This window comes from Epargyreus clarus, unplaced genomic scaffold (assembly GCF_041222505.1).
Source record: "Epargyreus clarus isolate Ecla_fem2 unplaced genomic scaffold, WU_Ecla_fem_2.2 ptg000017l, whole genome shotgun sequence".
NCBI classification, from domain to species: domain Eukaryota; kingdom Metazoa; phylum Arthropoda; class Insecta; order Lepidoptera; family Hesperiidae; genus Epargyreus; species Epargyreus clarus.
Window position 1 is genome coordinate 5,443,546 of NW_027332225.1, and position 23,298 is coordinate 5,466,843.

Here is a 23,298-nt window from a genome sequence, read left to right on the forward strand (position 1 = left end):
GTGAAACAATTCTAAATAAACACATAGGTATTGCTGTCACTTCACTACATATTTAATTTGTGTCTTATAAATATAGCTGCGATATTTATAACACATCAGATTTCAATTCTCGGTGCCTTTATCCGTTCCGCCGTTCTTGTTTACCAGCTATTGAGAGGCTTTAGCAGTGCTTCTATACTGCTTTGTGTTTTCGATGAAAACAAGAGTCTATTGAGATATGCTGATGTAATGCCGATAGGGCTACTGGGCTCAGAGCGGGTTCTAAGTGATGAATTTTAAGTTATATTAGCTTATGGACTTAAATTCTAAGTCTACTCAACATTGTGAAAAATAATATTAATCTGTTAGAGCAAATTGTCATTAAGGTAATAGAGAGAAAGCCTCTCTATTATACTATAGTACCTATACTCTATATTTAACTGTGGTATTGATTTTATAATATTGGAGAACCACTTAAAGCAATAGACAAAAACAAACGACAAACAAATATTGGATTACAAATCAGTTAAGGATGAAAGTTTATAGGTACTTTATTTTCGGATTAAAGACGAATCTGCTATCTGCTGTAGATACAATAATTATGTTCACTGAATAGTTTCACAAGGTTAAACCATATACAGAGATTCTGTGTTGTGGGCAGCATGATTTGACAAATCTGGACTGACTAGATCAAACTTCAGACAACGGTAGCAATGATTTGTTAGTGACTTTTAGCTAGGCTTACATTAGGATGTAGGCTTGGAGTTTATTATAAATGACTATGAACCGGTGTTAACATTTATTAATATGATCCACCCATGTCTATTACGCAGAAATCGATTTTAGCCTAGACATAATATTTAATTCAAGAAATAATCGGTTCCACACCTGATAAAGTAATATTCTACACACGTAACGGCTCCTTTTCTTCTCAGTGAGTGACCTGGCCGTTCATTCAAAGTATTCCAACTACGAGACACACGGATCGAAGCGGGGGTGCGCGCGCAGGCTCGCGCCGCACTTGCGACATCGGCTCATACGTGCAGAGACCAATCCATCGGTTTCTATTAATAACTTCTCGGGCACAAAAAATATTCAGCAAAAAATCATCAAGGGCTACAGCTACTCTCTGGAGTTACGTACGAACATTTCAAACTGAGCAATGTGGGCACGACTTATAAATTCTAAAGTCATATTCGTTATTTGTGCCTCCCACACCCGCTTCTTTTTTAGGAGGACGAAAATATAGTATTTACGGCACTAATAATTCAATGAACCCAAATGTCTTTTATGCCATTACGAACTAAGAACTTTTAAAACATAACGTTTAGTCAAATTGATTATAATATTGGAATAATAGACGAGCAGGCAGTCCACTTCATGACAAGTGGTAACTGCCGGTCATGGATATCTACGAAGAAATCCATATAGAATAAGGGTTCTACATGAAGCCGACCTAGAGGTAAGGTACCTGCCACACCTAATGACTAAGATGGCCAATGTTCACCTATGTACGTTATCCGGCATCCACATTCTTCCATTGAAATCAACAACTGCTTCATGCTAGAAGTAGGAGTAGTGATGGTACTTTCCAGGTGACACCACACTGGTTCTACTACGTTTTCAAATAAACAAGAGTCATAAAATACCTAAAAATTCAGTCGACTGGAACTTATACACTTTTATTACGGGTGTACAGGCAATCGATCTTGGCTTTCATAAAGAATGTAGTGGCGGACGTATTGCAGCGGACAAATACGAGCACAAAGCGAAACGTCAGTGAGTAAATAGGTATTATGTAGTGAACGGAACAGCAAGCCCGCCCAAGCTTTCCAACTACATACGAGTACATTGTCTTTGACACTGAGCGGGGCTTGCTCTAAAAACTGTTGTTGCATTTGCGTGATAGCACTCTTATTTATTCAGATTTTTATTTAGCATAGCCACATTTGTTTGCGCGTGTTATACTGTTGTTGTTTTTATCGTTTCTTTATTGTTCGTGTAGTTTGTTTGTGTTGTACAGTTTCTGTGGCCGATTCTCCTACATAGAGAAACACCTTGCGAAGCGGTGACAGATTATTACCGTTCAAAATTAGTTTTGTAAAGAATGTAATTTGAATAAAATATTATGTTTTGATTTTTTTACAAAGTAATAAAACATCGTAGAGTTTAATGATTCAAAAGAATGGAGCCGTTTTCCTTTAATATCGCACATCGTGAACAATGTCAAGTAATATAAAATTGAAAAGTTGATTGCATTATGGTTAACGACTATTCTAACTCCCCGAAGTATGGAAAACGATAACGTTCGATATTGCTTTCAGATAATCGTTAAAGAACGATATCGTTTGTGGAATCGAAGCTAAACGTTTCAGACTATAAAAAGTAACATTATTTTAAACAAAGTAAAACAACCATTATAACTTAAGTACAAGATATAATGGAATACAGGAAAAAAATACTGTTACATGCTACATTAATATCCATCCACCCTATACGTTATTAAACGTTTACCCGCGTTAACATTAATCACCTAATGGAGGAAGTTGTAAGAAACAGAGCAAGGTTTATTAAGGAAACCCCGAATTACGCTTACAGAATGTGAGTCAATGTGTCAGGGGTACAATGGGGTGTTTTTCTATCAAAGGATCAGCTGGGGTCATCAGCGTCGATACCTCAAGAACCCCACTCAACCCTGCCCGCCACCCCCGATATCTCCCTCGCTCTGATTCTACAGCGCTTAATATCCGATTATGGTCACCGAATTTTCGTATATTATATTGACTCGATTATTGAATTCTATGGAAAATTATATTTTTATAATTAATATTGATTTTATATTCAATACATTATAAATCTATCACGCACAATTAGACCACACAATCTTAATTAGCGTTAATGTCAAGTTAACTTTACTTGTAAGTACATAATTTATTTACAGGATAAACAAAGTTTATTTTTCTCTACATGTAATTTTAACTATAATTTTATTATTACTAACGAAGGGCCTTCTCGAATCCAAATCAATGGAGTTAATGACAGCATAATCAAGCTTCATTAGCAGTAGCATATTTTTCATTTATTCAAAGCACGGTGGCTCGTAAAAGGTCAGAAGCGACGCGTGGGCGTGGACCATTATCCCGCATCTCGTGGCGCCCGACTGTCTGTCGTCTGTTCCACCAGAGACAGCCAACGCAAACTATACCTCCGCCACGATGCGAAGAGAATTCATGTAAACAAACCGATATTAGGGTCATCAAAATTTTGGTACTGTAAAAATTACTATTATCCTTGTTTTCATTTTTAATTCAACAAAAAACTTCACAATTAAATTGTATCCATTATTTCTATACCTTATTACATGCAAAGTACTCTCACAACTTTCATATTGTTGCGTATAGACAAAGATGAATAAAATATCCTTATCAGTAAGTAAGTGAAAACCCTGTAAATAAGCGTATGCCAGGTAATAAGAACTTTTGGTTACGATTTTGAAAAATCGAAACAGTCCATCAAAAAAAAAGAGTACGTAAATTTCTTTACAACCCCACTTTTACTGCTTCATTTTAAATTAGCTGCATAATAATTGCTTTATAATCCGACTATTTAAAAAACACAATTGCGTTTCGTTTTATTTAAAGTAGCAAATAATATTTTTTGAAGTGTAAGCTGACATTTTAATTTATCCACTATTTTCGTAGTATATGATTAAATTATTATTTGAAAATAATTTTATTTATACTAATGTATAATATTTTAAATATAACTTTATAATAATAGTTCATTGTTACAAATACAAAAAAAAACATTTTGTTTACATTGACTGCTTAGCTATAACGAAACGCACTCTCCGAATTTGGTCGTGTTACAATGATGTTTACAACATGGCTGCTTACGATTACGAGTACTGTGCGTGTTAATATCTCTGTTATCCATTGTTATTTGTTTGTTAAATATTCCTGTTATAGTGTTGTTTTGTTATTTTGTTGAGTTTTTTTTTGTTTCGTTTTGTTTGTTTTGTTGTTCCTGTTATAATGAGTGATTCCCAACCGGGTCCGAGTGGCCTGCAGAAGTTTTCTTCTCCAAAGAAGAAACGAGCGAGGTGTTCACTCAGTTCCTCGGAGAAAACAGTTATATGTAACATTTATAAAACTATCGAAGAAATGTGGCCAAAAGATAGTTTTATATACAGTAAAGATGTCGCAAAAAAACTGCAGAAACTGCCGGCGTACATTTGAGTACTGTGTACCGAATAATAAAAGAATATCGAACTCATAAACGAGTTTCGTCACCGACTCCAGCTCCTAAAAAGGGGACAATAATGGACAAATTGGACGATATGACCTTGAGTGGAATTCGTAGGAAGGTGCACATGTTATTCTTTGATAACGATCCACCAACAATTGAAAAAGTTTTAAATTTAGTGAACGAGGACGACAGCTGACCAAGCTTTAAAAGAACTACCTTTCAAAAAGTTTTAAATAAACTAAAGATTAAATATTTGAAACGGTCGAGACGAAGTGTTCTCATTGAAAAGGAAGAAATTGTGCGATGGCGCTTCTATTATCTTCAAAAAATGTTAAGGATGAGAGAACAAAGACGCAAAATTTATTATTTGGATGAGACTTGGGTTAACGAAGGTACATAAACTATTTTAACTTATTTTTTATATAGAATCAATCATTTCTGTATACTTATTGATCTTTATTTAAACAGTAACCATATAAATTATTATTAATAAGTAGAATTTAAATGTCATAATCAATATTTTATCACATCTTTGGCACACACTGTGTATAAAATTATTTATATTAAAATAATTTAAAGCAATAATATATTATTTGGTTTCAGGACATACAAAAAGTAAAATATGGCAAGACCTTTCCATTGAGTCTGCTCGACAAGCCTATCAGGAGGGACTCTCAACTGGCTTGAAAGCTCCATCGGGAAAAGGGAAGCGCTTGATAGTTGTACACATTGGTATGTTATCATCCTAATATTGTTAGCTTAAGATCACATAATTTTAGATGTGTGTTATCATGGAATTGAAAAAAGTTTTGTAAAAAAATAAACTCATGCATAGCTAATCAGGTTAACGTAAAAGTATAGTTTCTATGCCATATAGTCAATATATGATCACTAGACTGCTACATGTACTTTTCACATTTTAATATTTATCATTTTTTTATAGGTAACGAGGATGGATTTGTGGAAAATGCAGACTTAATTTTCGAAAGTAAAAAAGGTGAAGGCGACTATCATAGAGAGATGAACTCGAAGGTGTTTGAAGAGTGGTTCTCTAGAACTCTAGAAAAATTAGAACCAAACTCCATAATTGTAATGGACAATGCCCCATATCATTCTCGACGCTTGGAACGAGTTCCTTCTATGAATTGGTTAAAAAAAGACATACAAAGTTGGCTAACAGAAAAAGGTATCTCGTTCCAAGCAGAGATGATAAAAGCACAGCTTATCGACTTGGTAACACCTGAACGGGAAAAATACTCAGCATTTGTATGCGATACAATGGCGAAGCAGCACAACATTGAGGTATTAAGATTACCACCGTACCATTGCGAATTAAATCCTATCGAGTGATATGGGGCCAAGTAAAAGGCCATGTCGCAGAAAAAAACAAAACATTTAAAATAATTGATTTAAAAAAAATATTAAGTGAAGCAATTAAATCTATAACTTCTGCGGCATGGCAACAATGTGTCAATCATGTAATTAAAGAGGAAAAGAAAATGGCAGAACTTGACGGCATTTCAGATAATGTAATTGACAATTTTATTATTCGAGTGACAGACAGTTCAACAAGTCCATCAAGTTCTGCCAGTGATGAAGAAGATGAATAATTTATTTATGATGGTATTCTTTCCCGTTTGATGTAATTCCCGTTTGACGTAAATTTGATGAATAATAACAACATGTCTGTAATTTTGAACAAGACTTACAAACTATAATAATTACAATCTGGAGTTTACTAATATCTGCATTCTCTTTATATATAAAAGTACTAACTGGACTAACCTTCGTAATTTCTTCAGGAGTCTTATTCAAAATCTATAATGGGCGGCCAAAAAACCTTAAGGATTTGTATTTTTACATGATGTATTACATACTTGTAATTTGTGCTATTTAATTTAATCATTTTAACCCGTTCATACATGTAATAATAGCTAAATAAATATGTACAAAACTCCAAGTTTTTATTTTTATTTTTAGTTACTACTAAACCAATTTCAATTTTATTTTCCAATCTACTCTGGGAATAGAGTATTTACTAACTTACAGTCTATTTATTCTCTTAGAGTCCAAATACGAGACGTGTACAATGTACATATTGCCATGGAGGATATTAAACTACCATTACTCTAAATTACATTATTTTATTCATTCTGATTAAATTATTATTATTATTAATTTTTTCTTACTCTAATGCATTAGGTATAAACCTGTAATGTTAGCTGTAATTATGATTTAAATAAATAAATAAATAAATAAAAATAGAATATCACACAGCATAATATCTAAGAAAATTGTATAAATTCACTTAATACGCATTTAAATGCTGATTTAAAATATATCTTGCGAGATTATTCTCGAAATCTAATTAAACTCAAGGTCAAATATTTATTCACAATATTTAATTCAAACCAGACATTAGGTATAGTGTATAGAATAGGATAGAAAATAACGGAAATTTTCTTTTATTTTATATAATATTATACATTAATAAATTGTGCTAATGAAAAAAGGTTATTGTTATATGCCCGTTATCGGTTGCTAAGCGACGATTGTTGGTAAACATTCTTCTTCCAATTTGGCTGGAGTATAGGTTAAGTATGGAAAAAAGGTTTTGTGATTATGTTTTCCCTTCTCATATCTGCGTAAGTCGATAGTCGTTTAATGACATCTATATTTAAATTACACAAGTTCTTACTGGATTCCGTGACTTGGCTCGCGTGTACAATTAAGTAAAAATATTAAAATTCTTATGAGTATTAGAAACACTATTATAAAATTAAAAACACCTTTTAGGCTTTTAATTTTAATTGTTAAAGTAAGAACGTTTAAAAATGGATTAACCAATGTTATAACGAAATATGTATTTTTGTTGTAGGTCATTGCTGACAAGTAACATTTTTCAGATTATTTAATAAAACTATATTAATATATGAATACGCTATGTCTATTTGTACAGTTGCGTAATTCGTTCCGCATAATATAATTATATTACGTAATTACCAATGTATAGAGAATGTCATTATATCAGTCCGTTATATCTCTACAAATAAAACGATCTCTCTTTTTACCCGACTGCCAAGGAAGGGTTATTCAAAAATGTGTATTTTTCAAGTTTTTAGTTGTTTTAATTTTCAAGTTTGCAGTTCTTTAAAAAATCAAGACGATAATAATTTGTATTCCGCAGAAACTATGCATAATTCATAACGGCGACTTACAGTTCTAAAATTGGGAGAAGTTCGCAACTTTACATTTTCTTAATTAAGTCTAAAGGTTCCGTGGAACAAGACAAGCAAAACACTGCAGAGTCCAAACAGATTATCGAGATAAGATTAACGTGTACAAAGATTGAGGAAATTGGAAAACACGAGATGAAGGTCTCTGCTGACCTTTGGGTTAATGTGTCGAGCGAAGTAGCAATAAAGCTCTTTTAGTGTCGGCCTACTAAGATCAAACATTTATATCCAAGACTACAAATATAAATAGTATGGGTATGCTCCATATAGTATTACTAAATATATTCCACATCATGAAGTAAGTCGTAAGCAAGATCAAGCTTTACATAGCATTGTACAGTTTACACTGGGATAGTTTAATAAATAAAAATAACATAATCATATTAATGTGTTGCAAATTATATGACTGTTGTAGAACTTTAACATTATCGTTGCATAGTCACAGGAGACTAAGCCATGGGAGGCAACTCACGGGTGATTATAATTCTTATCTATTATACTTATCAGACCGCAGCATACTTCAATCAACACGCTAATCCAATGCGAATTTGTGAATACATATTGGTAAAGTGTCCAAAAACTCTGATATAATAAGACATGTGTGGTCTTTTCTTTTCGAGGGGAAAAAAATCAAAAGATACCACCCGGTGCCGTTGGAGTGACGCCGGGTATGTGGGATTTTTACCGCACTAAAACCCCCCGGTGGCCGTCCTCCGCGCTGCGTGGAGGACTCCGGGATCTCCAAAGGAACGCAACCGGAGTCCTCTCACCGCATTGTCCCGTCGGGCTCCGCCCAGGTGAAATTGATTCACCGCACCAACGGGTGTATACGACGGAATGCGACCACACATACCGCAGCCCTTCCCGGGGTCGCTAGCCAGGCGGTACGAGCTCCTACTCTTGCAGCCCGCGACCCTAAAAGTCCCTTTTAGTCGCCTCTTACGACAGACAGGGGATACCGTAGTCCTGAACTGGTCCCGGAACTACAGGGACAAAGACATCTGTACCTTATAAATAAGGTCCGAACAGCTTGTTAAAGTGCCCTTCGTAGCAAAAAAAAAGTGAAAAGGCCTTCTTAATGGATTTATTATGTAATAAATATTTATTCTGTTTTCATTTCATACTAAACATACATTATGTTCCTTCCTATACTTTTGTAGCGCTACAATGTTTATTAGACATTGAATAATGTATAAACGAGATGCAAGCGGTGGACGTTTACTCATCTCCCGTTTATTGTCCCGATGATACTGACGAAATAGTCATAATGACACAAGTATTATACGGGGAAGAAGTACAATTTGCCGCAAAAGGCTTAAAAAGTGTGATAGAATATATAACGTATTAGTGAAGAAAGAACAAGCAAATTCTAAGAATTAATTAGAATTAGACACAAAAGATGGAGCGAATTTAAATTAATTAAGTTACGGCAGTATTAAATATTTCAATATTTAAATAAAAATTGATCCTTGACGATGTTTCTGTATATATGTTGGAAATAGGAAGATAGTGGAAATTGAAGAGTGTGGGCGGGTGCGCCACTGTGCTATAAATAGTTGAACCCCCGCGACGCTGCCGCTCGCCAGATATTGCACTTTACATGTTCTTGTAAGGGATAAATATTTACAACTTGTAAAGGAGGTTGCTATTTTTATTTTGATACGTTTTTACAATCACGGGCTTCTATATTTAAATATAAAAAAGAGTCTTACAAATATGGAACTTGAAAAATATTTTTTGACGTTATTTATCGACAAAGATACCTGAATAGGTATGATCCTTCTATGATCTGGACAATTTTCCTTCTTACGAAATATTTCGATAATAATTAAGAACTTACGACCACATAATAGGACCATTTGCACAAGCTCTAAGTTCATTTAATTTAATTAAGGACACTATAGGTCCATACTAAATTTTATTACCCATTCCATCTATTCCATACATTTGGTACATGCATAATTCAGTATACTCTTCTGATCACTTAAGCAGTACGCATTAATTACTAGCTTCGCGCCAGGAATCTCAGGTCTCTCTATGAAAAAGATTTTCCAATGTATACATTCCAAAATTTATAAAAATGCTTCCAAATTTCTTATCAACCACTCAAAAATAAAATACTTAAATTAGACCGAGCCCTAGTGCATATATTAATTTAAATCTCTATGATTATATATAGATAGTTTTAAAAAGAACAGCGTCTATCATAATATACAGAAATAGATGTGACTGCAAAACAAAATGTTAATGTTCTCCTATAAAAACTTACAAAAAACAAAATGTTTTGTTCACTAGGCTCTAGCTAGGCTTGAACATCATGCAAAAACTATTGGACCAATTTAAATTGTATTTAAAAGCTTATGCTCAAGAGTAAAAAATGGTAAAAACCATACTTTTTCATAATCAATAACGTAACAGTAACCATACAAAATGTTATATTTTGAGTTAACATGTCAATATCTTATTAAATTAGGGTCTGTTTTGAATAATATACTCATGAAATATAATAGTATCATAGCTAAGATATGCTAAGAAAGGAACAGTATTTTTATGCAGTATTTTTAAAAGAATTTGTGTACTTATAACAAAGTATGTAATGCATGAAGGAGGTACAACATAGTTGCTTATAAAATCATAAAGTTTTCATAAATACTTATTTATGTAATATTTCTTTATTGATGAAGAATATATGAAACTCATTCAAACATAATATAAATGTTACTCATTATTGTATCACCATTTTCTTACTAATACAAGTTAATAAATCCAAATAAATAGGGCAAAAATGGCCTGTCGCAATTTCTATTTAGGATCTTCTATCATTTTCTTTACTTACAAAGAATAATATTAAGAAAATATCTGAGTTTGTCTAGCCCAAAGAAATCCTTTTTATCCTAAGAACTCCTGAAACCTAGTCACAATTGGGATAATGTATATTCAAAATATATATTTATATACTGACTAAACAATAATAATAAATGGTAAATGAGGATCTCTTATTCAGGATGAGACATACTTGCTTATTCATAAGTCAGAGGGGCAGCAATAATATGACAAATGCCTGTAGCTAAATGTACTTACTTTTATATTACACTTGTATAAAGGTTTCACACACTTATTCCCTTTGGTAATTTCAGTTGCTAAAATACTTTATTAATGATTCTACAATTTGAATCCGGATACCACATTTTTAAATCTATAGGGACTACATAGACCAAAATAAAAGAAATATCATTTGAACACTTTGTTGAGCATTTGTTTCAATATCAATTATTGCAACATTTTAAACAACAAAACACTGATTGTGTTAGAAGCTTATCAGAGTAAGAATGACTAATTGTAAGACTATTGACCTGCCTTTTTTGTCCACTTGACAAAATGTAATTTTAATGCTATCTTATCATTATTGGTACATTGCTATGTTATATTAACATTACCATGTAATGTTTTAACCTTTTATGAACAATGTTAAAAGCTACATATAAAATGATCACTGTATACACTACATTATAAAGGAAGGCCTGTTCTGTGTTCTTTTAGATTATGATTGTGGCTTTGTGACCTCGGCATTGAGTAAAGACATACATGATATAACCACATGTTGTAGTTCAAGCAAATGTGTACTACAACAGTAAAGATAAGTTTTACAGTAAGGATCATAATTGGTTGCAGCAATTAGGACAGACGTGGATTTCATGGTTCATCTGTACAGACTGTTATTAGACTCAATTAGGATCACAAATGTGTAGTTAAAAATAAAACTCCAGTAACAGCTTGATTAGTAACAGCAGACCAATGAATCAGTTTTATCATATTATTATTGTTTTGATACAAGGCATGAAAATATCAGTTACATTGCATGGTTACAATGATACTTTATATCAGTTTATATCACTTTTTCATTATGAATGTTTATTATAAATAAATTTATAATGATTTTTATATTTAATGTACATCTATCATCATGTATCATCTACATATGTGTATTAGCAACACTAGTTTATTTTAGCAAGTTTTGACTATCATAGTGTACTTCAATTATCTGAAAAGGAAGCTCATTCGACCTAATTTAAGTCAATAGTATAAATGAACAAGAATTTCTTAATAAATAAAAAGAAAGAGTAGAGTTAGAGGTTTATAAACTTTAGTTCTGTATTCTTCTGTTTGTTTATCCATGGTTTATGAGACATAGAGAACCATTATGTGGGCTTACTGGGCCGTGTGTAATACTAAAATATAGTATTATTTTGCTGAAAACATTTTTCCTTAAAATATTGACTACAATTAATGTTTTCTTCTATCTATTGTAGTCTTATAACAGTAGAAAGAGCCGCTGCTGAAGCATGGTTTATGAGGTGGAGCTAAGAAGATAGTAAATTAACATATAGGCAATACAACTTTATTCTCAGAATCAGAGTGAATCTGTGAGCAGCTGTAACCACTTATATCATGAGTACTGCATGGAATTCGCTTGTTTTGTAATAAGAAGTAAAAATCATTCAGCACAGGATTTTTAACAATGAAATAATAGAAGTGTAGGCGAAATACTTTACGTCCCTGCACTCGATTTCAATCAGTTGTTCGTAAAAAGACAATAATCTAGGAATACATTTGTTTTATAACTTATTTAATGTATTATTTTAAATAATAATTTATAATTTTACAACTGATACTAAACATAACTTACGATTAATATGGAAATTATTTAACTTTAGTCCTTAACGCTGTACCCTGATTGAAAAGCCGCAATCGAATATTTTTAATTTTTTTATCAAAAATATGTTTTTGTATAATTCATTAAAATCCGTTCAATATAGCTAATATAGTAGCTCTGTTAATATATTTAGTTGAGAAAAGAAGAATAATTATTAGATTAGGGATTAGGGAAATCCTTTCTGCTTGCTACGTTAAAAATCTAAGAAATTGTTCCAACTTACCTTAAATTTCCATGTACTTGCAAAGTTACGTTTTTCTTCACATTCACTATTTTTAGGATAACAAATCTCGGAAGTTCAATTCTTTAATAATTTACTATGTTGTCAGATCAATACACAAAAACAACTCAATTCATGAAATCAACGATCAATCACCATCGCTCGCGTTTTGCTCACCAGATTGTCTAAATGACATAGATTAAAAAGACAAAAAGCAACTTTCTTTTTAAAATTATTTGGCTAATTAACTATTCTCTTTTTAATTTCCAGATCTTATTAATCATTTTCAAAGTTCTTTTTATAAAGTGATTTCCCTATTATAACTATTGTAAAACGTTTGTAATCAGAAATATAACTAAGCAACACACACAAACAACAACATATAAAAGGTTCTTAATGTATGTGTGTACCATATTATTATATTACTTAAAATAATTCTTAAAAAAATCTTTTTTATCAATCTCTAGTCTAAAATGTATTTTTATTAATTTCCCCAAATTGTATTTCAAAAAACTCAGTTTCTAACAAGTCTTATAAATGCACTATCCAGTATGTTTGTCTCTTTCTATCGTTACGTACGTCATTCTCTCACGTTCGATGTGTGGTGTCATAGAGAAATATTCGTGATCGCAAAAGTTACTGAAAAACTTGGTCGAAATGTTAGGGTATATTTCATTTAATAATGATTCTGTACTATTTTAAAAATATGTTAGTGTTGTGTAGTTATTCGGAACAACTGTAGAGAATAAATTCTTGTTATTAGCTCAATATGAACTGTCACCAAGTACTTAGTGGTGCCTGTAATTCAGGAGATCAATGTTTTGCTGTAGGTTCAGTCGAAGGAATTCCATTTACGGTGAGTACTTTACTCGTATACCGAATTACGGATAAGGATAAGGCGCGTGACCGGAGGTCTTGAACGCCTTAAACTGGTAATTGGTAACTAATGATCCTAACAGGAAAATCTAATTTAGCCCAGTTTGATAATAGTAAAATAACTTTCATTCGTTTTGCAAACTTTATAAGTAACATTCTATTCAAATGAAGTGTTTTTTATCTATATATTTTTGTTGTACCTACTCTATGCAGACAAATTTTCTTGAATACTTATTTGCATCACAGTGGTATTAAAATATCTATTCTGTAGAGTACAATGTTTACCTTGAAGTAATTTACTGTATCTATTACCATTGCCACCATAGTTTAAAAGTATCATATAAGTATGTGAACAATTACACATGTAAAAATTATATTCTTCTGCAATTATTGACTTAGATAATGTTCATAACAAAGGACAATAAAATTTTTGTATATTTTGTATAGTTAACAACTCAATAGCACAGGTTTAGAGGGAAAATAAAGAAATAATCTTGCATAACAGTTGTATGTCTAGGAATTTGTAATTTTTTTATATGGTCATCACCCACTATACAAACAAGTAAAATTATTGGTCTTTAATAAATTGTTTTAGTGAACATTTATTGTCTTGTTTTCTTAACATTATAGTACCTGATTCTATTGCTGTTTATCGTGTTAAAAAATAAAAGAAAATGTAATTTCTTTGATAAAATAATGAACATATTTATTTATAAATATTGCAACTTAATACCTTGTTAAAGTATGAATTAATATCATGATCAAGTTTTTTGTAAAAATGTGTCAAAGTTATATAAATCTTTCAGGCATATGCAGCAGGATGTAACATAGTGATACTAGCGTCCAATTTTGAGCGAGTACAAATAATCCCGGGAGCTATCCATGGTTACATTCGCATCAGTTCCTTGGACTGCAGCACCGACACTGGAAAAATAGCAGCTGCTTACGGTGCTGAAGTATGCATATTTGAGCCAACACCACTTATCCACACTGCAGCTACTACCCACGTAAGTATTGAAGTATGCATAGGAACCAATAAGAAAATCTCCACCAACAAGACATATCTTCATTTATCTGATGCAATTATTTGTTTGTTTGTATGAGAAAATGCTGTCATTATTACATTGTAATTGTAAGTGGAGATTGTTTCATAAAGTATTTAATCATAATGAACACTATCTGTTTATTATAGTATCTTTTACACCATTATAGCATAGAAGGGTAGTAGGGCACAAGGGTAGAGTGTAGTATCCTTTATTAGAAGAATATCCTGCAAATTTAAAATTGTTAAATTTTACTAAATGACTATAGAGTAATACTACAAAAATTTGAAATAATACTGATATGTATTTTAATGGGGGGAAGTAGAGTAAAAATTATTCAATAAAAAGCACATTTCAAAATAAAAAAAAACAAATGATGTACCTGTAATATAATACTATTACCCTACTCTCCTTATTTCTTCTGTCAATCTGTTTGTCTCAATCAACAAGCTAAACTTGGCAATGTCAAATTTATTCACATATCATATGTGATATCTAGTTTGATTTAATTTTTTAAAGAATTAAATGCAATAAAACAGGGAGCAGGATACATAAGATTTTCTTTTTAAATAATTATTATTTTTAGGATGTATCAGGACCTATTGAGTTTATACAAACATGTTGACAAAAATCATACATTACAATAACATTATGTATAAACACAATAATAATAAATAAATGTGATGTTGTCCTCTAAAATGTATAATGAAATTTAACACAACATTAACATTATTAGCACTATATAAGTAATTTCATACACATATTTGTTCTTATATAAGTGCTTATCTGCATTGATGTCATGATACTTTTTAATAAACTGGAAATACACACCACCCATTTATTGTTTTTCCCACAACATGTAGACATAATGCATGCTCAGACAAGTGGTGATGCTATAAATGATAATTTTAGTTTACCTTAATTAAATGATGTTCTCACCTTTACATAAAATTGAGATAACAAAAGGTGTTCAAAGACATATTTTTACATTGAAGTGTAACTAAGCGTTTGTGACGTAATTAAAAGCGTGCATAATTTCAGTCTATATATTAAGGAAGTATACAAGACTTGATTCTATTTATGTCTCAGGTCACGTTTTAACAATTATGCGTACATAATTTAAACGTTCAGATTATTGTGAATATTACATAGCTCATTACAATGCTATGAATTGCGAACTACGTTAATTTAAATCATCTCCTGAAATCTATTTGATATACCTAACTTTCCTTGCTTTGCCTGCCTATAGGTACCTCTTTAACTAAACTGCAGTAAAACGAAATATGCATATTATAAGTCTCCTATACCAGGATAATCAAATAAATTTATTTACATTCTTATCAAAAACCCTATAGAAATCGTTTAAATAATAGGCCAGTAAGACAAAACTAAGAATAAAATTTTTGATAATATTTTCATAGCGTACGGAAGAAATAAAAATTACGCTATTTTTTTTCTAAATTAAGCTTCTTACTTATTTTTAATTTAAAGAGAGATGCTACATTTTTATTTATATGTAAAGGATTTGTCTGCGCAGTTTGTGGGATCTCATAATTTCGACTCGTTAGAGGCAATTAATCTACTTGGCAATTAATTGATGTAGTTTATACGCTAAATGTTGAACACCAGTTCATTAAACTAATACCACTGAAGCGTGGTAATGTAATTTGCGAACACTAACTGAACTTTGTTCGCGAGAAAGTAAATACACGCAATAAGACAAGTACCGCAGCTTGCTCCGTTCAATTCAACCGCCGTTCCTGTCGGTCACATGATTTGCAATTGTACATAATATAAATTGCTCTTCATAATAACGTATTGTAATGGAGTACAGTTTGCACTTGCGTCATATTTGTAGTAAGAAAGTGTTTAAAGAACGTATTTTTTTTCGTTGGATCGTAAGATTACGTTTAGGAATTTATTTAATACAGAAAAAATATTAATTATTAATTTTTTTTTGTATCTTCATGTGGGTACGATGTTATCGGTAACTTGCGATAAATGTTGTAATATTAGTATTGTTGTATTAAAAGTAAAATATACTTTATAAAACGAAAAACCAAGTTAATTAACCCAAAACCTAGTTAATCAACCCAAAAAGTATAAAATAATTAATATTAAAGTTAAAATGATTGGCAAGTATTAATGTTACAGTTCTAAAAGCGCGGAATGTTTCTTAAACTAATTCTACGTTTCGGAATAAAATAAAAAACAACATATAGCGCACTTTCCGATGCACTATTTATTATTCACGCTCTAAATTATCTATAAAGTACGTTTTATTTACAGTTTTTGCAATTAGTTACAAGAGCTTTAAATAAAGACAAAAATAGAATACCAGTGGCATGACGGCTACTGCATATTATCGCAATAATGTCTTCCTGACCACTTGTTACTAAAAATATGTACTAGGCGAGTGATATTTGCTGGCAAATATTTTAATATCTCTACTTTTACAAAATTGTACAAGTACTAAACAGTCGTTTAAGTACTTGTAGCTTAGTGGTTGAAACTTAAACGTGCTGAAGGTTCGCACGATGCCTGACACGTACCTCTAAGCTGTTACCTAATGTTATAAGGAGTAACTTAAACTAGTTTTCTTTTAGAAAAACAATATTAGGGTTCCGTGCAAAAAAAAAATCCTTTCAAACACGGGCGAAACCGCGGGGCGAAGCTCGTGAAGAATTAAATCGAAGGAAGAGTGCATATATTTTTTTGGCAAAAACACTGCACTTTTCACAAACTTGTTTGTGCCAATCCTTTGCAACAATTCCTACCATCAATTGTATCATGCTGTATTTACTTTTACGCTTCAATCAAACTGTGTAAACAATTTTGCTGTCGATTCTTCAATTTGCTATTTACTTGTTTAGTAATTTAACAGTAATGTGACTATATGTACTTCAAACATATTAACATTTATTTCTGACAGTATACTTTATTAAAACACAAAATGTATAAATGTTGATAGCAAAGTTTAGGTACCAAAAATCTCTAATACGAATCTAAAACGAATAAACGTCCGACTAACCTCAATATATACTTACGAGATAATAGATTGTATGTTGTACAATTTGTAGATGAGCTCCACTATGACCTAAATGAGGAGGTAGTGTTTTGGCAATACTCCAACATTACATAAAAATGTTCTTTATCCAGGGCTTGGAGTATCGATGGGTACAAACAGGGAAGTTAACAGCAGACGGTCCGATTACAGCGCTATCCTGGAATCTAGAAGGAACCCGCTTGCTAACTGGAGGCAAAATCTTACAACTATGGCACCAAGCATCACTGTATCAGGAGGACAGTCAACGTAAGTATCGCCAAGATCCAATTCACAGTATCAGTAGGTGGCTGGTAAGGGCTAACTGTCATTATGCGGATTTAGATAATTCGCAATCAGTTTTTACCTACTACGTGCAGTCGAATATTATCGATTTGTTATTTTAAGCTCAATACATGCGTGTAATGCGTACTCATACGTATTATAGCCGCTACAAATGGCTGCTTGAAATCATGAATATCAACATTGACCGCAACTCAATATTGTTTAAATGTGGCGCATTGGATATAAAGTTATGCGCTGCATATTTCCCGATCAATGCTCTCTTCTGCAGTGAGTTCAAGACCAGCGAAATGCGGATTCCTGCTCGTATATTTGGCGCCGCAATTTAAATTCCATTTATAGACATAGATATTGGTACGGGTTTGAGGTACCTACGCGACGAACCGAATCGAGTTATGCAAAATAAAAATAAAATATTTGCAATTAATTATACTATTATTTATGTATAAAATATTTTAAAATTTTCTTTATAATTACCTCAAACTTCTATTAGCATAAGTAATATCCTAAATGTGTTATATAAACATACTTGTAATTATGCAATATCTCTTAGTATTTATTTACGAATCTATAGGTATGTATATTATGTATACAATTATATTTACTATTATAATTATACTTACTTAATTCGCACACACATTATAATGAAGCCATTATAAGTTTATGGTTTAAATTTATATTTGGGTACAAGCATTTTAACATTTCCGTACTATTCCCATTCGTAACTGCTTCAGTTTGCCAAAAGACATTTTGTTTCCAGTTATTGCCATTCCGCATCAACTGTTCAGAGCTTTATGTAAAAGGCACTTGTAAGTCGTATGTATATGAATCGTATATTTTAAAGTAGGTAAACGTAATTATAAATAAACGGTTATGTTCATGAGAACGCCTGTTTTTTTGTCATCTTCTCAATACCTGCATTCAATTAAAAAAACTTAAACTTAAAAAAAAGAGTATTTTTCATTGTGGTTACTAACGTAATAAAATCATAATGATTGTTAATTTGGCTCAACCTTTTTACCCGACTGTTAATTCATTTGCATCATTTCTAAATTAATTACAAAGGGCAAATTTAAAGTCAACTCCGTGTAAATGCAGAAAATTTGCGGCTGGTGTTGCATAAGGAAAATGTTTGCGTATTGATTTTATTAATTTCCAGCGAGCTCCGGGGTCACATTCCAAATCGGCGGCAGCGACAAAGACGACAAGCCGAAACAGCAGGAGGACGAGGAGCCTGTGAGTTCACTCAGTTAGCTATACTCTTGATCGTTACAAACATTAGATAAGATTATGTAGGTGCGCAGTTGTCCCGCTGATATCATTGTTTGATTCTTTACACGCGCACCAGTATTTATAGCTTTATCTTCGCCCCAGCTAATCCTAATTAGTGATATTTTTCAATGGGCGAACGTGTTAATGACTTTTCATTATAAATGTTCCGTGCATTGAGTTTTCAGCGCGTCGACTCCGTATCGAATAAACTCTGTATTCTTTGTTTATCTACACACATCAATCTACATGACTTGTGTTTACTGATAAGGCATGCTCTAATTGGTTTTAGGTGGCCTTTATTTTCTATTTTTATTTTTACGCCATTATCGTAATGGTTTTTTTTTTAATTTATAATATAGGAGTAGCAGACGAGTATGCAGTCCACCTGATGGTAAGTGGCTACTGCCGCAAATGGAAATCTGTAATCAACCCCCGTTAGAATTAGATATTCCTACTTGAGGTCGGCCACAGACAGCCGTTACCACTGAGGACTAAGCTGGAACGCCTCGGAAAAGCCTGTCTCCCTCACCACACCCTTCAAACCGGAACACAGCAGCGCCTAACACTGCTGTTATTAGGTAGAAATAGGTGTGGCGGTAGTGCCGCCGGAGTCGAACCACAAAGGGTTCTACCAAGTATCTACCAAGTTCTACAAGTTATCAAGTAGAATGTAATGAAACCCTCGTTATCCCGTCTATGAATTTCTAGGATTGGAAAATAGCATATAAAAAAGTATTAACCTAAGGAAAGTACATTTTTCATGACATTTAAGCTTCTACGAGCATGAGACCGATAAAGTAGTAATCCCCGGATAGAATTTAGAAGCTCAAGTCAAGGACCTCAGTCATTGGAATAATTCGTATTCGTAATGTCTGGTTTATTTCGTCTAGTATTCCGATTTCAGTGCAGGCTTTGTTGTCTGGCTGAAATTAGTGCCAAGATGAAGCTAGTGCCTTTATTGTCTACGTAATGCGTAACATAATACCAATAAGTATAAACTATACTAAAACCAGACGATTACGATTATGATAATTGATTAATAAATTAAATACATTAATAATAGTTACTACGAACTTATTACGTACAAACTTTAGATTATGGATTTTAAAAAGGACAAAATGTAAAAATGTTTCATCTGTAGGTATGAACCCTTGTTCCACTCGCTCGAAACTTGAATTATTTATTTGTAAACTATATTTTATTTGAAATAGATCTCCTTAACACCTTACAGGGGTGGTAAATCAATGGCGTTAAAAATTATATAACGTATAATATATTTATTTGATACTCCTATAACATAGGTTTGTTTCATAGGGTTGGTTGTGCGTATGGCAATGTCACACGGCGACGCCGGCGCACCACCTGGCGTTCTCGCCGGACGGCGTGCTGTTCGCGACGTCGGGCGTCAACGATAGACTTGTCAAAATCTGGTATCAGAACAAAGGTGAGAATGGATAAGATAACGACGATGTAAATAGATGTATCATGAATCATCAAGGTGCATGTTGCGTACAAAATATCAACAACAAGATCTTATGTAATTCTGTATCCGCAATATACCTGTTTAAATTGATGATGATGTATGACTATCTTCTGACTTTTTATCTGCTAAATGTACATAACATTTGCTGCCTGTTAATTTTTATTCTCTTTTAATTTCAACTTTATTTTCAAAAATATGATCTGAGCCTGCTATGAGTGTGAGGGTATTAAGCAAAGATTGAATACTACATAAGACTAATAAATCTTTTGCCAAACACGTGCTATTCCTAAAGCTTAATACTGATGAATTGGCAATTCGCCACGAATGTATCAATTTCACATAATTATGGGGCAATGTGAACTTGTCCGCAGTTTTAGTCCAGGCCCATGGCGAGCACGCACCGCCGGAGCTAAACTACACGTTCATCTACGTCGCGCACCCGCGGGCCGTCACGCACCTGTCATGGCGGAAAACGAGCAAATACATGCCCAAGTATGTATATGTATTTGTACTAGTTTTATTTTATTTTAGAAGTACTAAATGAGTACGTAGTCTGTCTGATGGTAAGTGGCTGATGGTAAGTCTGCCAGCCATGCACGTTTGTAACCAACCTCGGATTATATTGAAATCTTATGTAGGGTCAGCCACAAATGTGTTGATAACTCTAAGGACTGAGCTGATATACCACACCTCTGAAATGCTGGTACTACGTACTAATGCTGTGTTATGTACTGTTAATGCTTGTTGAGAGGTGAGATAAGACACGAAGGCTTCCATCATATTTACTGCAATAGTTTGCGTTTAATAGTTATTCTACTTTGTTGTAATGCGCGTGCTATATGTTATATTAGTATTACTAATGTTAACAAGCAACTCAAGTGCTCTTTACTTTAAGTGCTTGCTTCAACTCAAACTTTATCGGAAGATGCCCTCTTATACAGGTTATTATACTTTGCAAGTTTGTTTTCTGGACATAATGTAACAGTACTAAGAGGCTACATTGTACAATAAACAATTAAGATTTAAATTTACGTTATAACATATTTTTACTACTTTGCAAAGTCACTATTCAAATATTTAAAACTAAACGAATTAGACACCGCTTCTAATTAAACATGAAAAAGAAATCTCAGATATTTAATGCATTATTTTATTGGTGATAGTCGATTTATTAATTTATGAAGCAATCATATTGATCTTGCTTACATTGAAAAAAATAACATTCCATAATTTAGTAACTTTGATGGCATTTGTATTAAACAAATGGCAAACGGGGCTATTATAAAAGGGATGAGAGAGGTAATTCAACTAGAATTGACGAATTGTGGTGAATAATATTTAATTATTTGAGATTCGGTAATAAAACCTTTTAATAAATAACTTTAAAATACGAATAATCCTAGGCGATGTTAATATTCGTCAATATTAGCCTACTTCTTATCACATAGACTTATTCTGCCATAGTACAGGAAATGTACTACAGTAATTTTGTAATGTCTAGTGGCAACATTGATTCTCCTCATATTCTGGATTGAGGTGTCGACGGAATGGTATAAACGTCCTGGTAGCTGACGAGCATGCTGTCCAAATGATGGTAAGTGGCTACTGCCACCTATGGACATCTGTAATCAATCCTAGCTAGGATTAGGTATTCCTACATGAGGTCGGCCACAGATGCGCCGCTACCTTATATGCGCTATGTTTCCCATACCACACCCTACAAACCAGAACACAGCAGCGTTTAACACTGCTGCTATGAGGCTAAATTAGGTGTGGCGGTGGTGCCGCTGCAGTCGAACCACAAGGGGCTCTACCACCTTCAAATCTTCAAACCTAGTCGTTCTGTTGTCCAGGGGCAGCGTGGGCAACGTGCTGGTGACGTCGTGCGTGGACAACATCTGCCGCGTGTGGGCGGAGACGCTGCTGCCGGAGGACGAGTGGGGCGGCTGCGTGGCCGCGCACTCGCGCTCGCCGCCGCGCCGCCAGCGCGCCACGCATCGCCACAAGCATCGGTTCATGCAACGCTTGAAGCATATGAAGTGAGAGTTGTGTCTGTTTATTGTTTAACTAGCTGACCCGGCAAACGTTGTGTTGCCATATAAATAAAAAAAATATTAAGGGTGAACAATCCTTATCACTTACGGGTTTGAAAAATAGATAGAATATTTGAAACTGCGATGGTAGCGAAGTCTGTCGAATCCAATGAGAAATATTCCAAAATCAACAACTACTTACGAATTAAAAATTAATTAATAAAACCTTTTCCCACGGACTAAATTGCGAATCTAAATCATTCTCAAGTCCCCTTGAACACACAAACACAACACAACAAATTTCATCAAAATCAGTCCAGTCGTTTAGGAGGAGTTCAGTGACATACACGCGCACATAAGAAATATATATATATATAAAGATTGAGGCTGCTAGAACCAGAGTGGCCTAACTAGATTTTAATGATTTTTGACCTGTCTGTACTTTCGTAATTTTAAAATGTTGTATAGTCCGCGTAAAATGGCTAGTCCTCTCTGAATATACAAATGAATCGTGTCGCCATAGTAAATTGTACGACTAAAACTTCTCGCAACAACTTCGGAGAGAACTATACACTTTTACTTTTCTACATATTGTAAATCATGTTTTTGTAGTTAGGTTATTCTGGTTCTAATAGCCTCAATTGTATATATATGTAACAAATTCGCTTTATGATATCGTGTAAAACATTCGTTTTATACATAAGTTTTAAGGTCTTTTACTTAAAATATTATACAAATGTTATAGTACATCTTATACAATATAAAAAGAACTGAAACTGATTGAAATTGCAAATCTTTAAAATATTTATCGTGTGTTGGTTGTATGTATGTTTAGAAATTAACAATTT

General features: G+C 33.0%; 3 protein-coding genes across 15 annotated transcripts in view; 2 read left to right on the forward strand and 1 right to left on the reverse strand.

Annotated features, from left to right (window-relative positions):
• EndoA (SH3 domain containing GRB2 like, endophilin-A) overlaps window positions 1-23,298 on the reverse strand; it is a 55,413-nt gene that overhangs the window by 29,585 nt on the left and 2,530 nt on the right. Inside the window, exon 2 of one of the 6 annotated variants that reach the window (XM_073081951.1) lies at window positions 12,401-12,450. The gene's annotated coding sequence lies outside the window, so the exon portion shown is untranslated. Of the gene's footprint in view, window positions 1-12,400; window positions 12,701-23,298 lie in introns of those variants that run through there. The other 5 variants (XM_073081950.1, XM_073081954.1, XM_073081955.1 and 2 more) reach the window with 5 other exon arrangements.
• LOC140748962 (uncharacterized) lies at window positions 3,980-6,187 on the forward strand. Its single transcript, XM_073081937.1, has 3 exons — window positions 3,980-4,619; window positions 4,831-4,959; window positions 5,171-6,187. Exons 1-3 carry the CDS (start codon window positions 4,556-4,558, stop codon window positions 5,575-5,577), a joined length of 600 nt encoding a protein of 199 aa, XP_072938038.1. The 5' UTR covers window positions 3,980-4,555; the 3' UTR covers window positions 5,578-6,187.
• The window catches only part of Rbcn-3A (rabconnectin-3 alpha), a 46,982-nt gene continuing 36,662 nt past the window's right edge, over window positions 12,979-23,298 (forward strand). For all 8 annotated transcript variants that reach the window (XM_073081942.1, XM_073081941.1, XM_073081946.1 and 5 more), the window contains exons 1-7: window positions 12,979-13,253; window positions 14,080-14,280; window positions 17,476-17,629; window positions 18,822-18,898; window positions 20,249-20,378; window positions 20,789-20,909; window positions 22,271-22,456. In XM_073081942.1, coding sequence (XP_072938043.1) covers window positions 13,167-13,253; window positions 14,080-14,280; window positions 17,476-17,629; window positions 18,822-18,898; window positions 20,249-20,378; window positions 20,789-20,909; window positions 22,271-22,456 — 956 coding nt within the window. In that variant the 5' untranslated portion in view covers window positions 12,979-13,166. The remainder of the gene's footprint in view (window positions 13,254-14,079; window positions 14,281-17,475; window positions 17,630-18,821; window positions 18,899-20,248; window positions 20,379-20,788; window positions 20,910-22,270; window positions 22,457-23,298) is intronic.

Bases quoted from the DNA above. Each gene is read 5' to 3' on its own strand.
- LOC140748962 (XM_073081937.1), top strand. From the start codon at position 4,556: ATGTTAAGGATGAGAGAACAAAGACGCAAAATTTATTATTTGGATGAG. The intron at 4,620-4,830 runs GTACATAAACTA...ATTTGGTTTCAG, and splicing joins TGAGACTTGGGTTAACGAAG to GACATACAAAAAGTAAAATA. The intron at 4,960-5,170 runs GTATGTTATCAT...ATTTTTTTATAG, and splicing joins CTTGATAGTTGTACACATTG to GTAACGAGGATGGATTTGTG.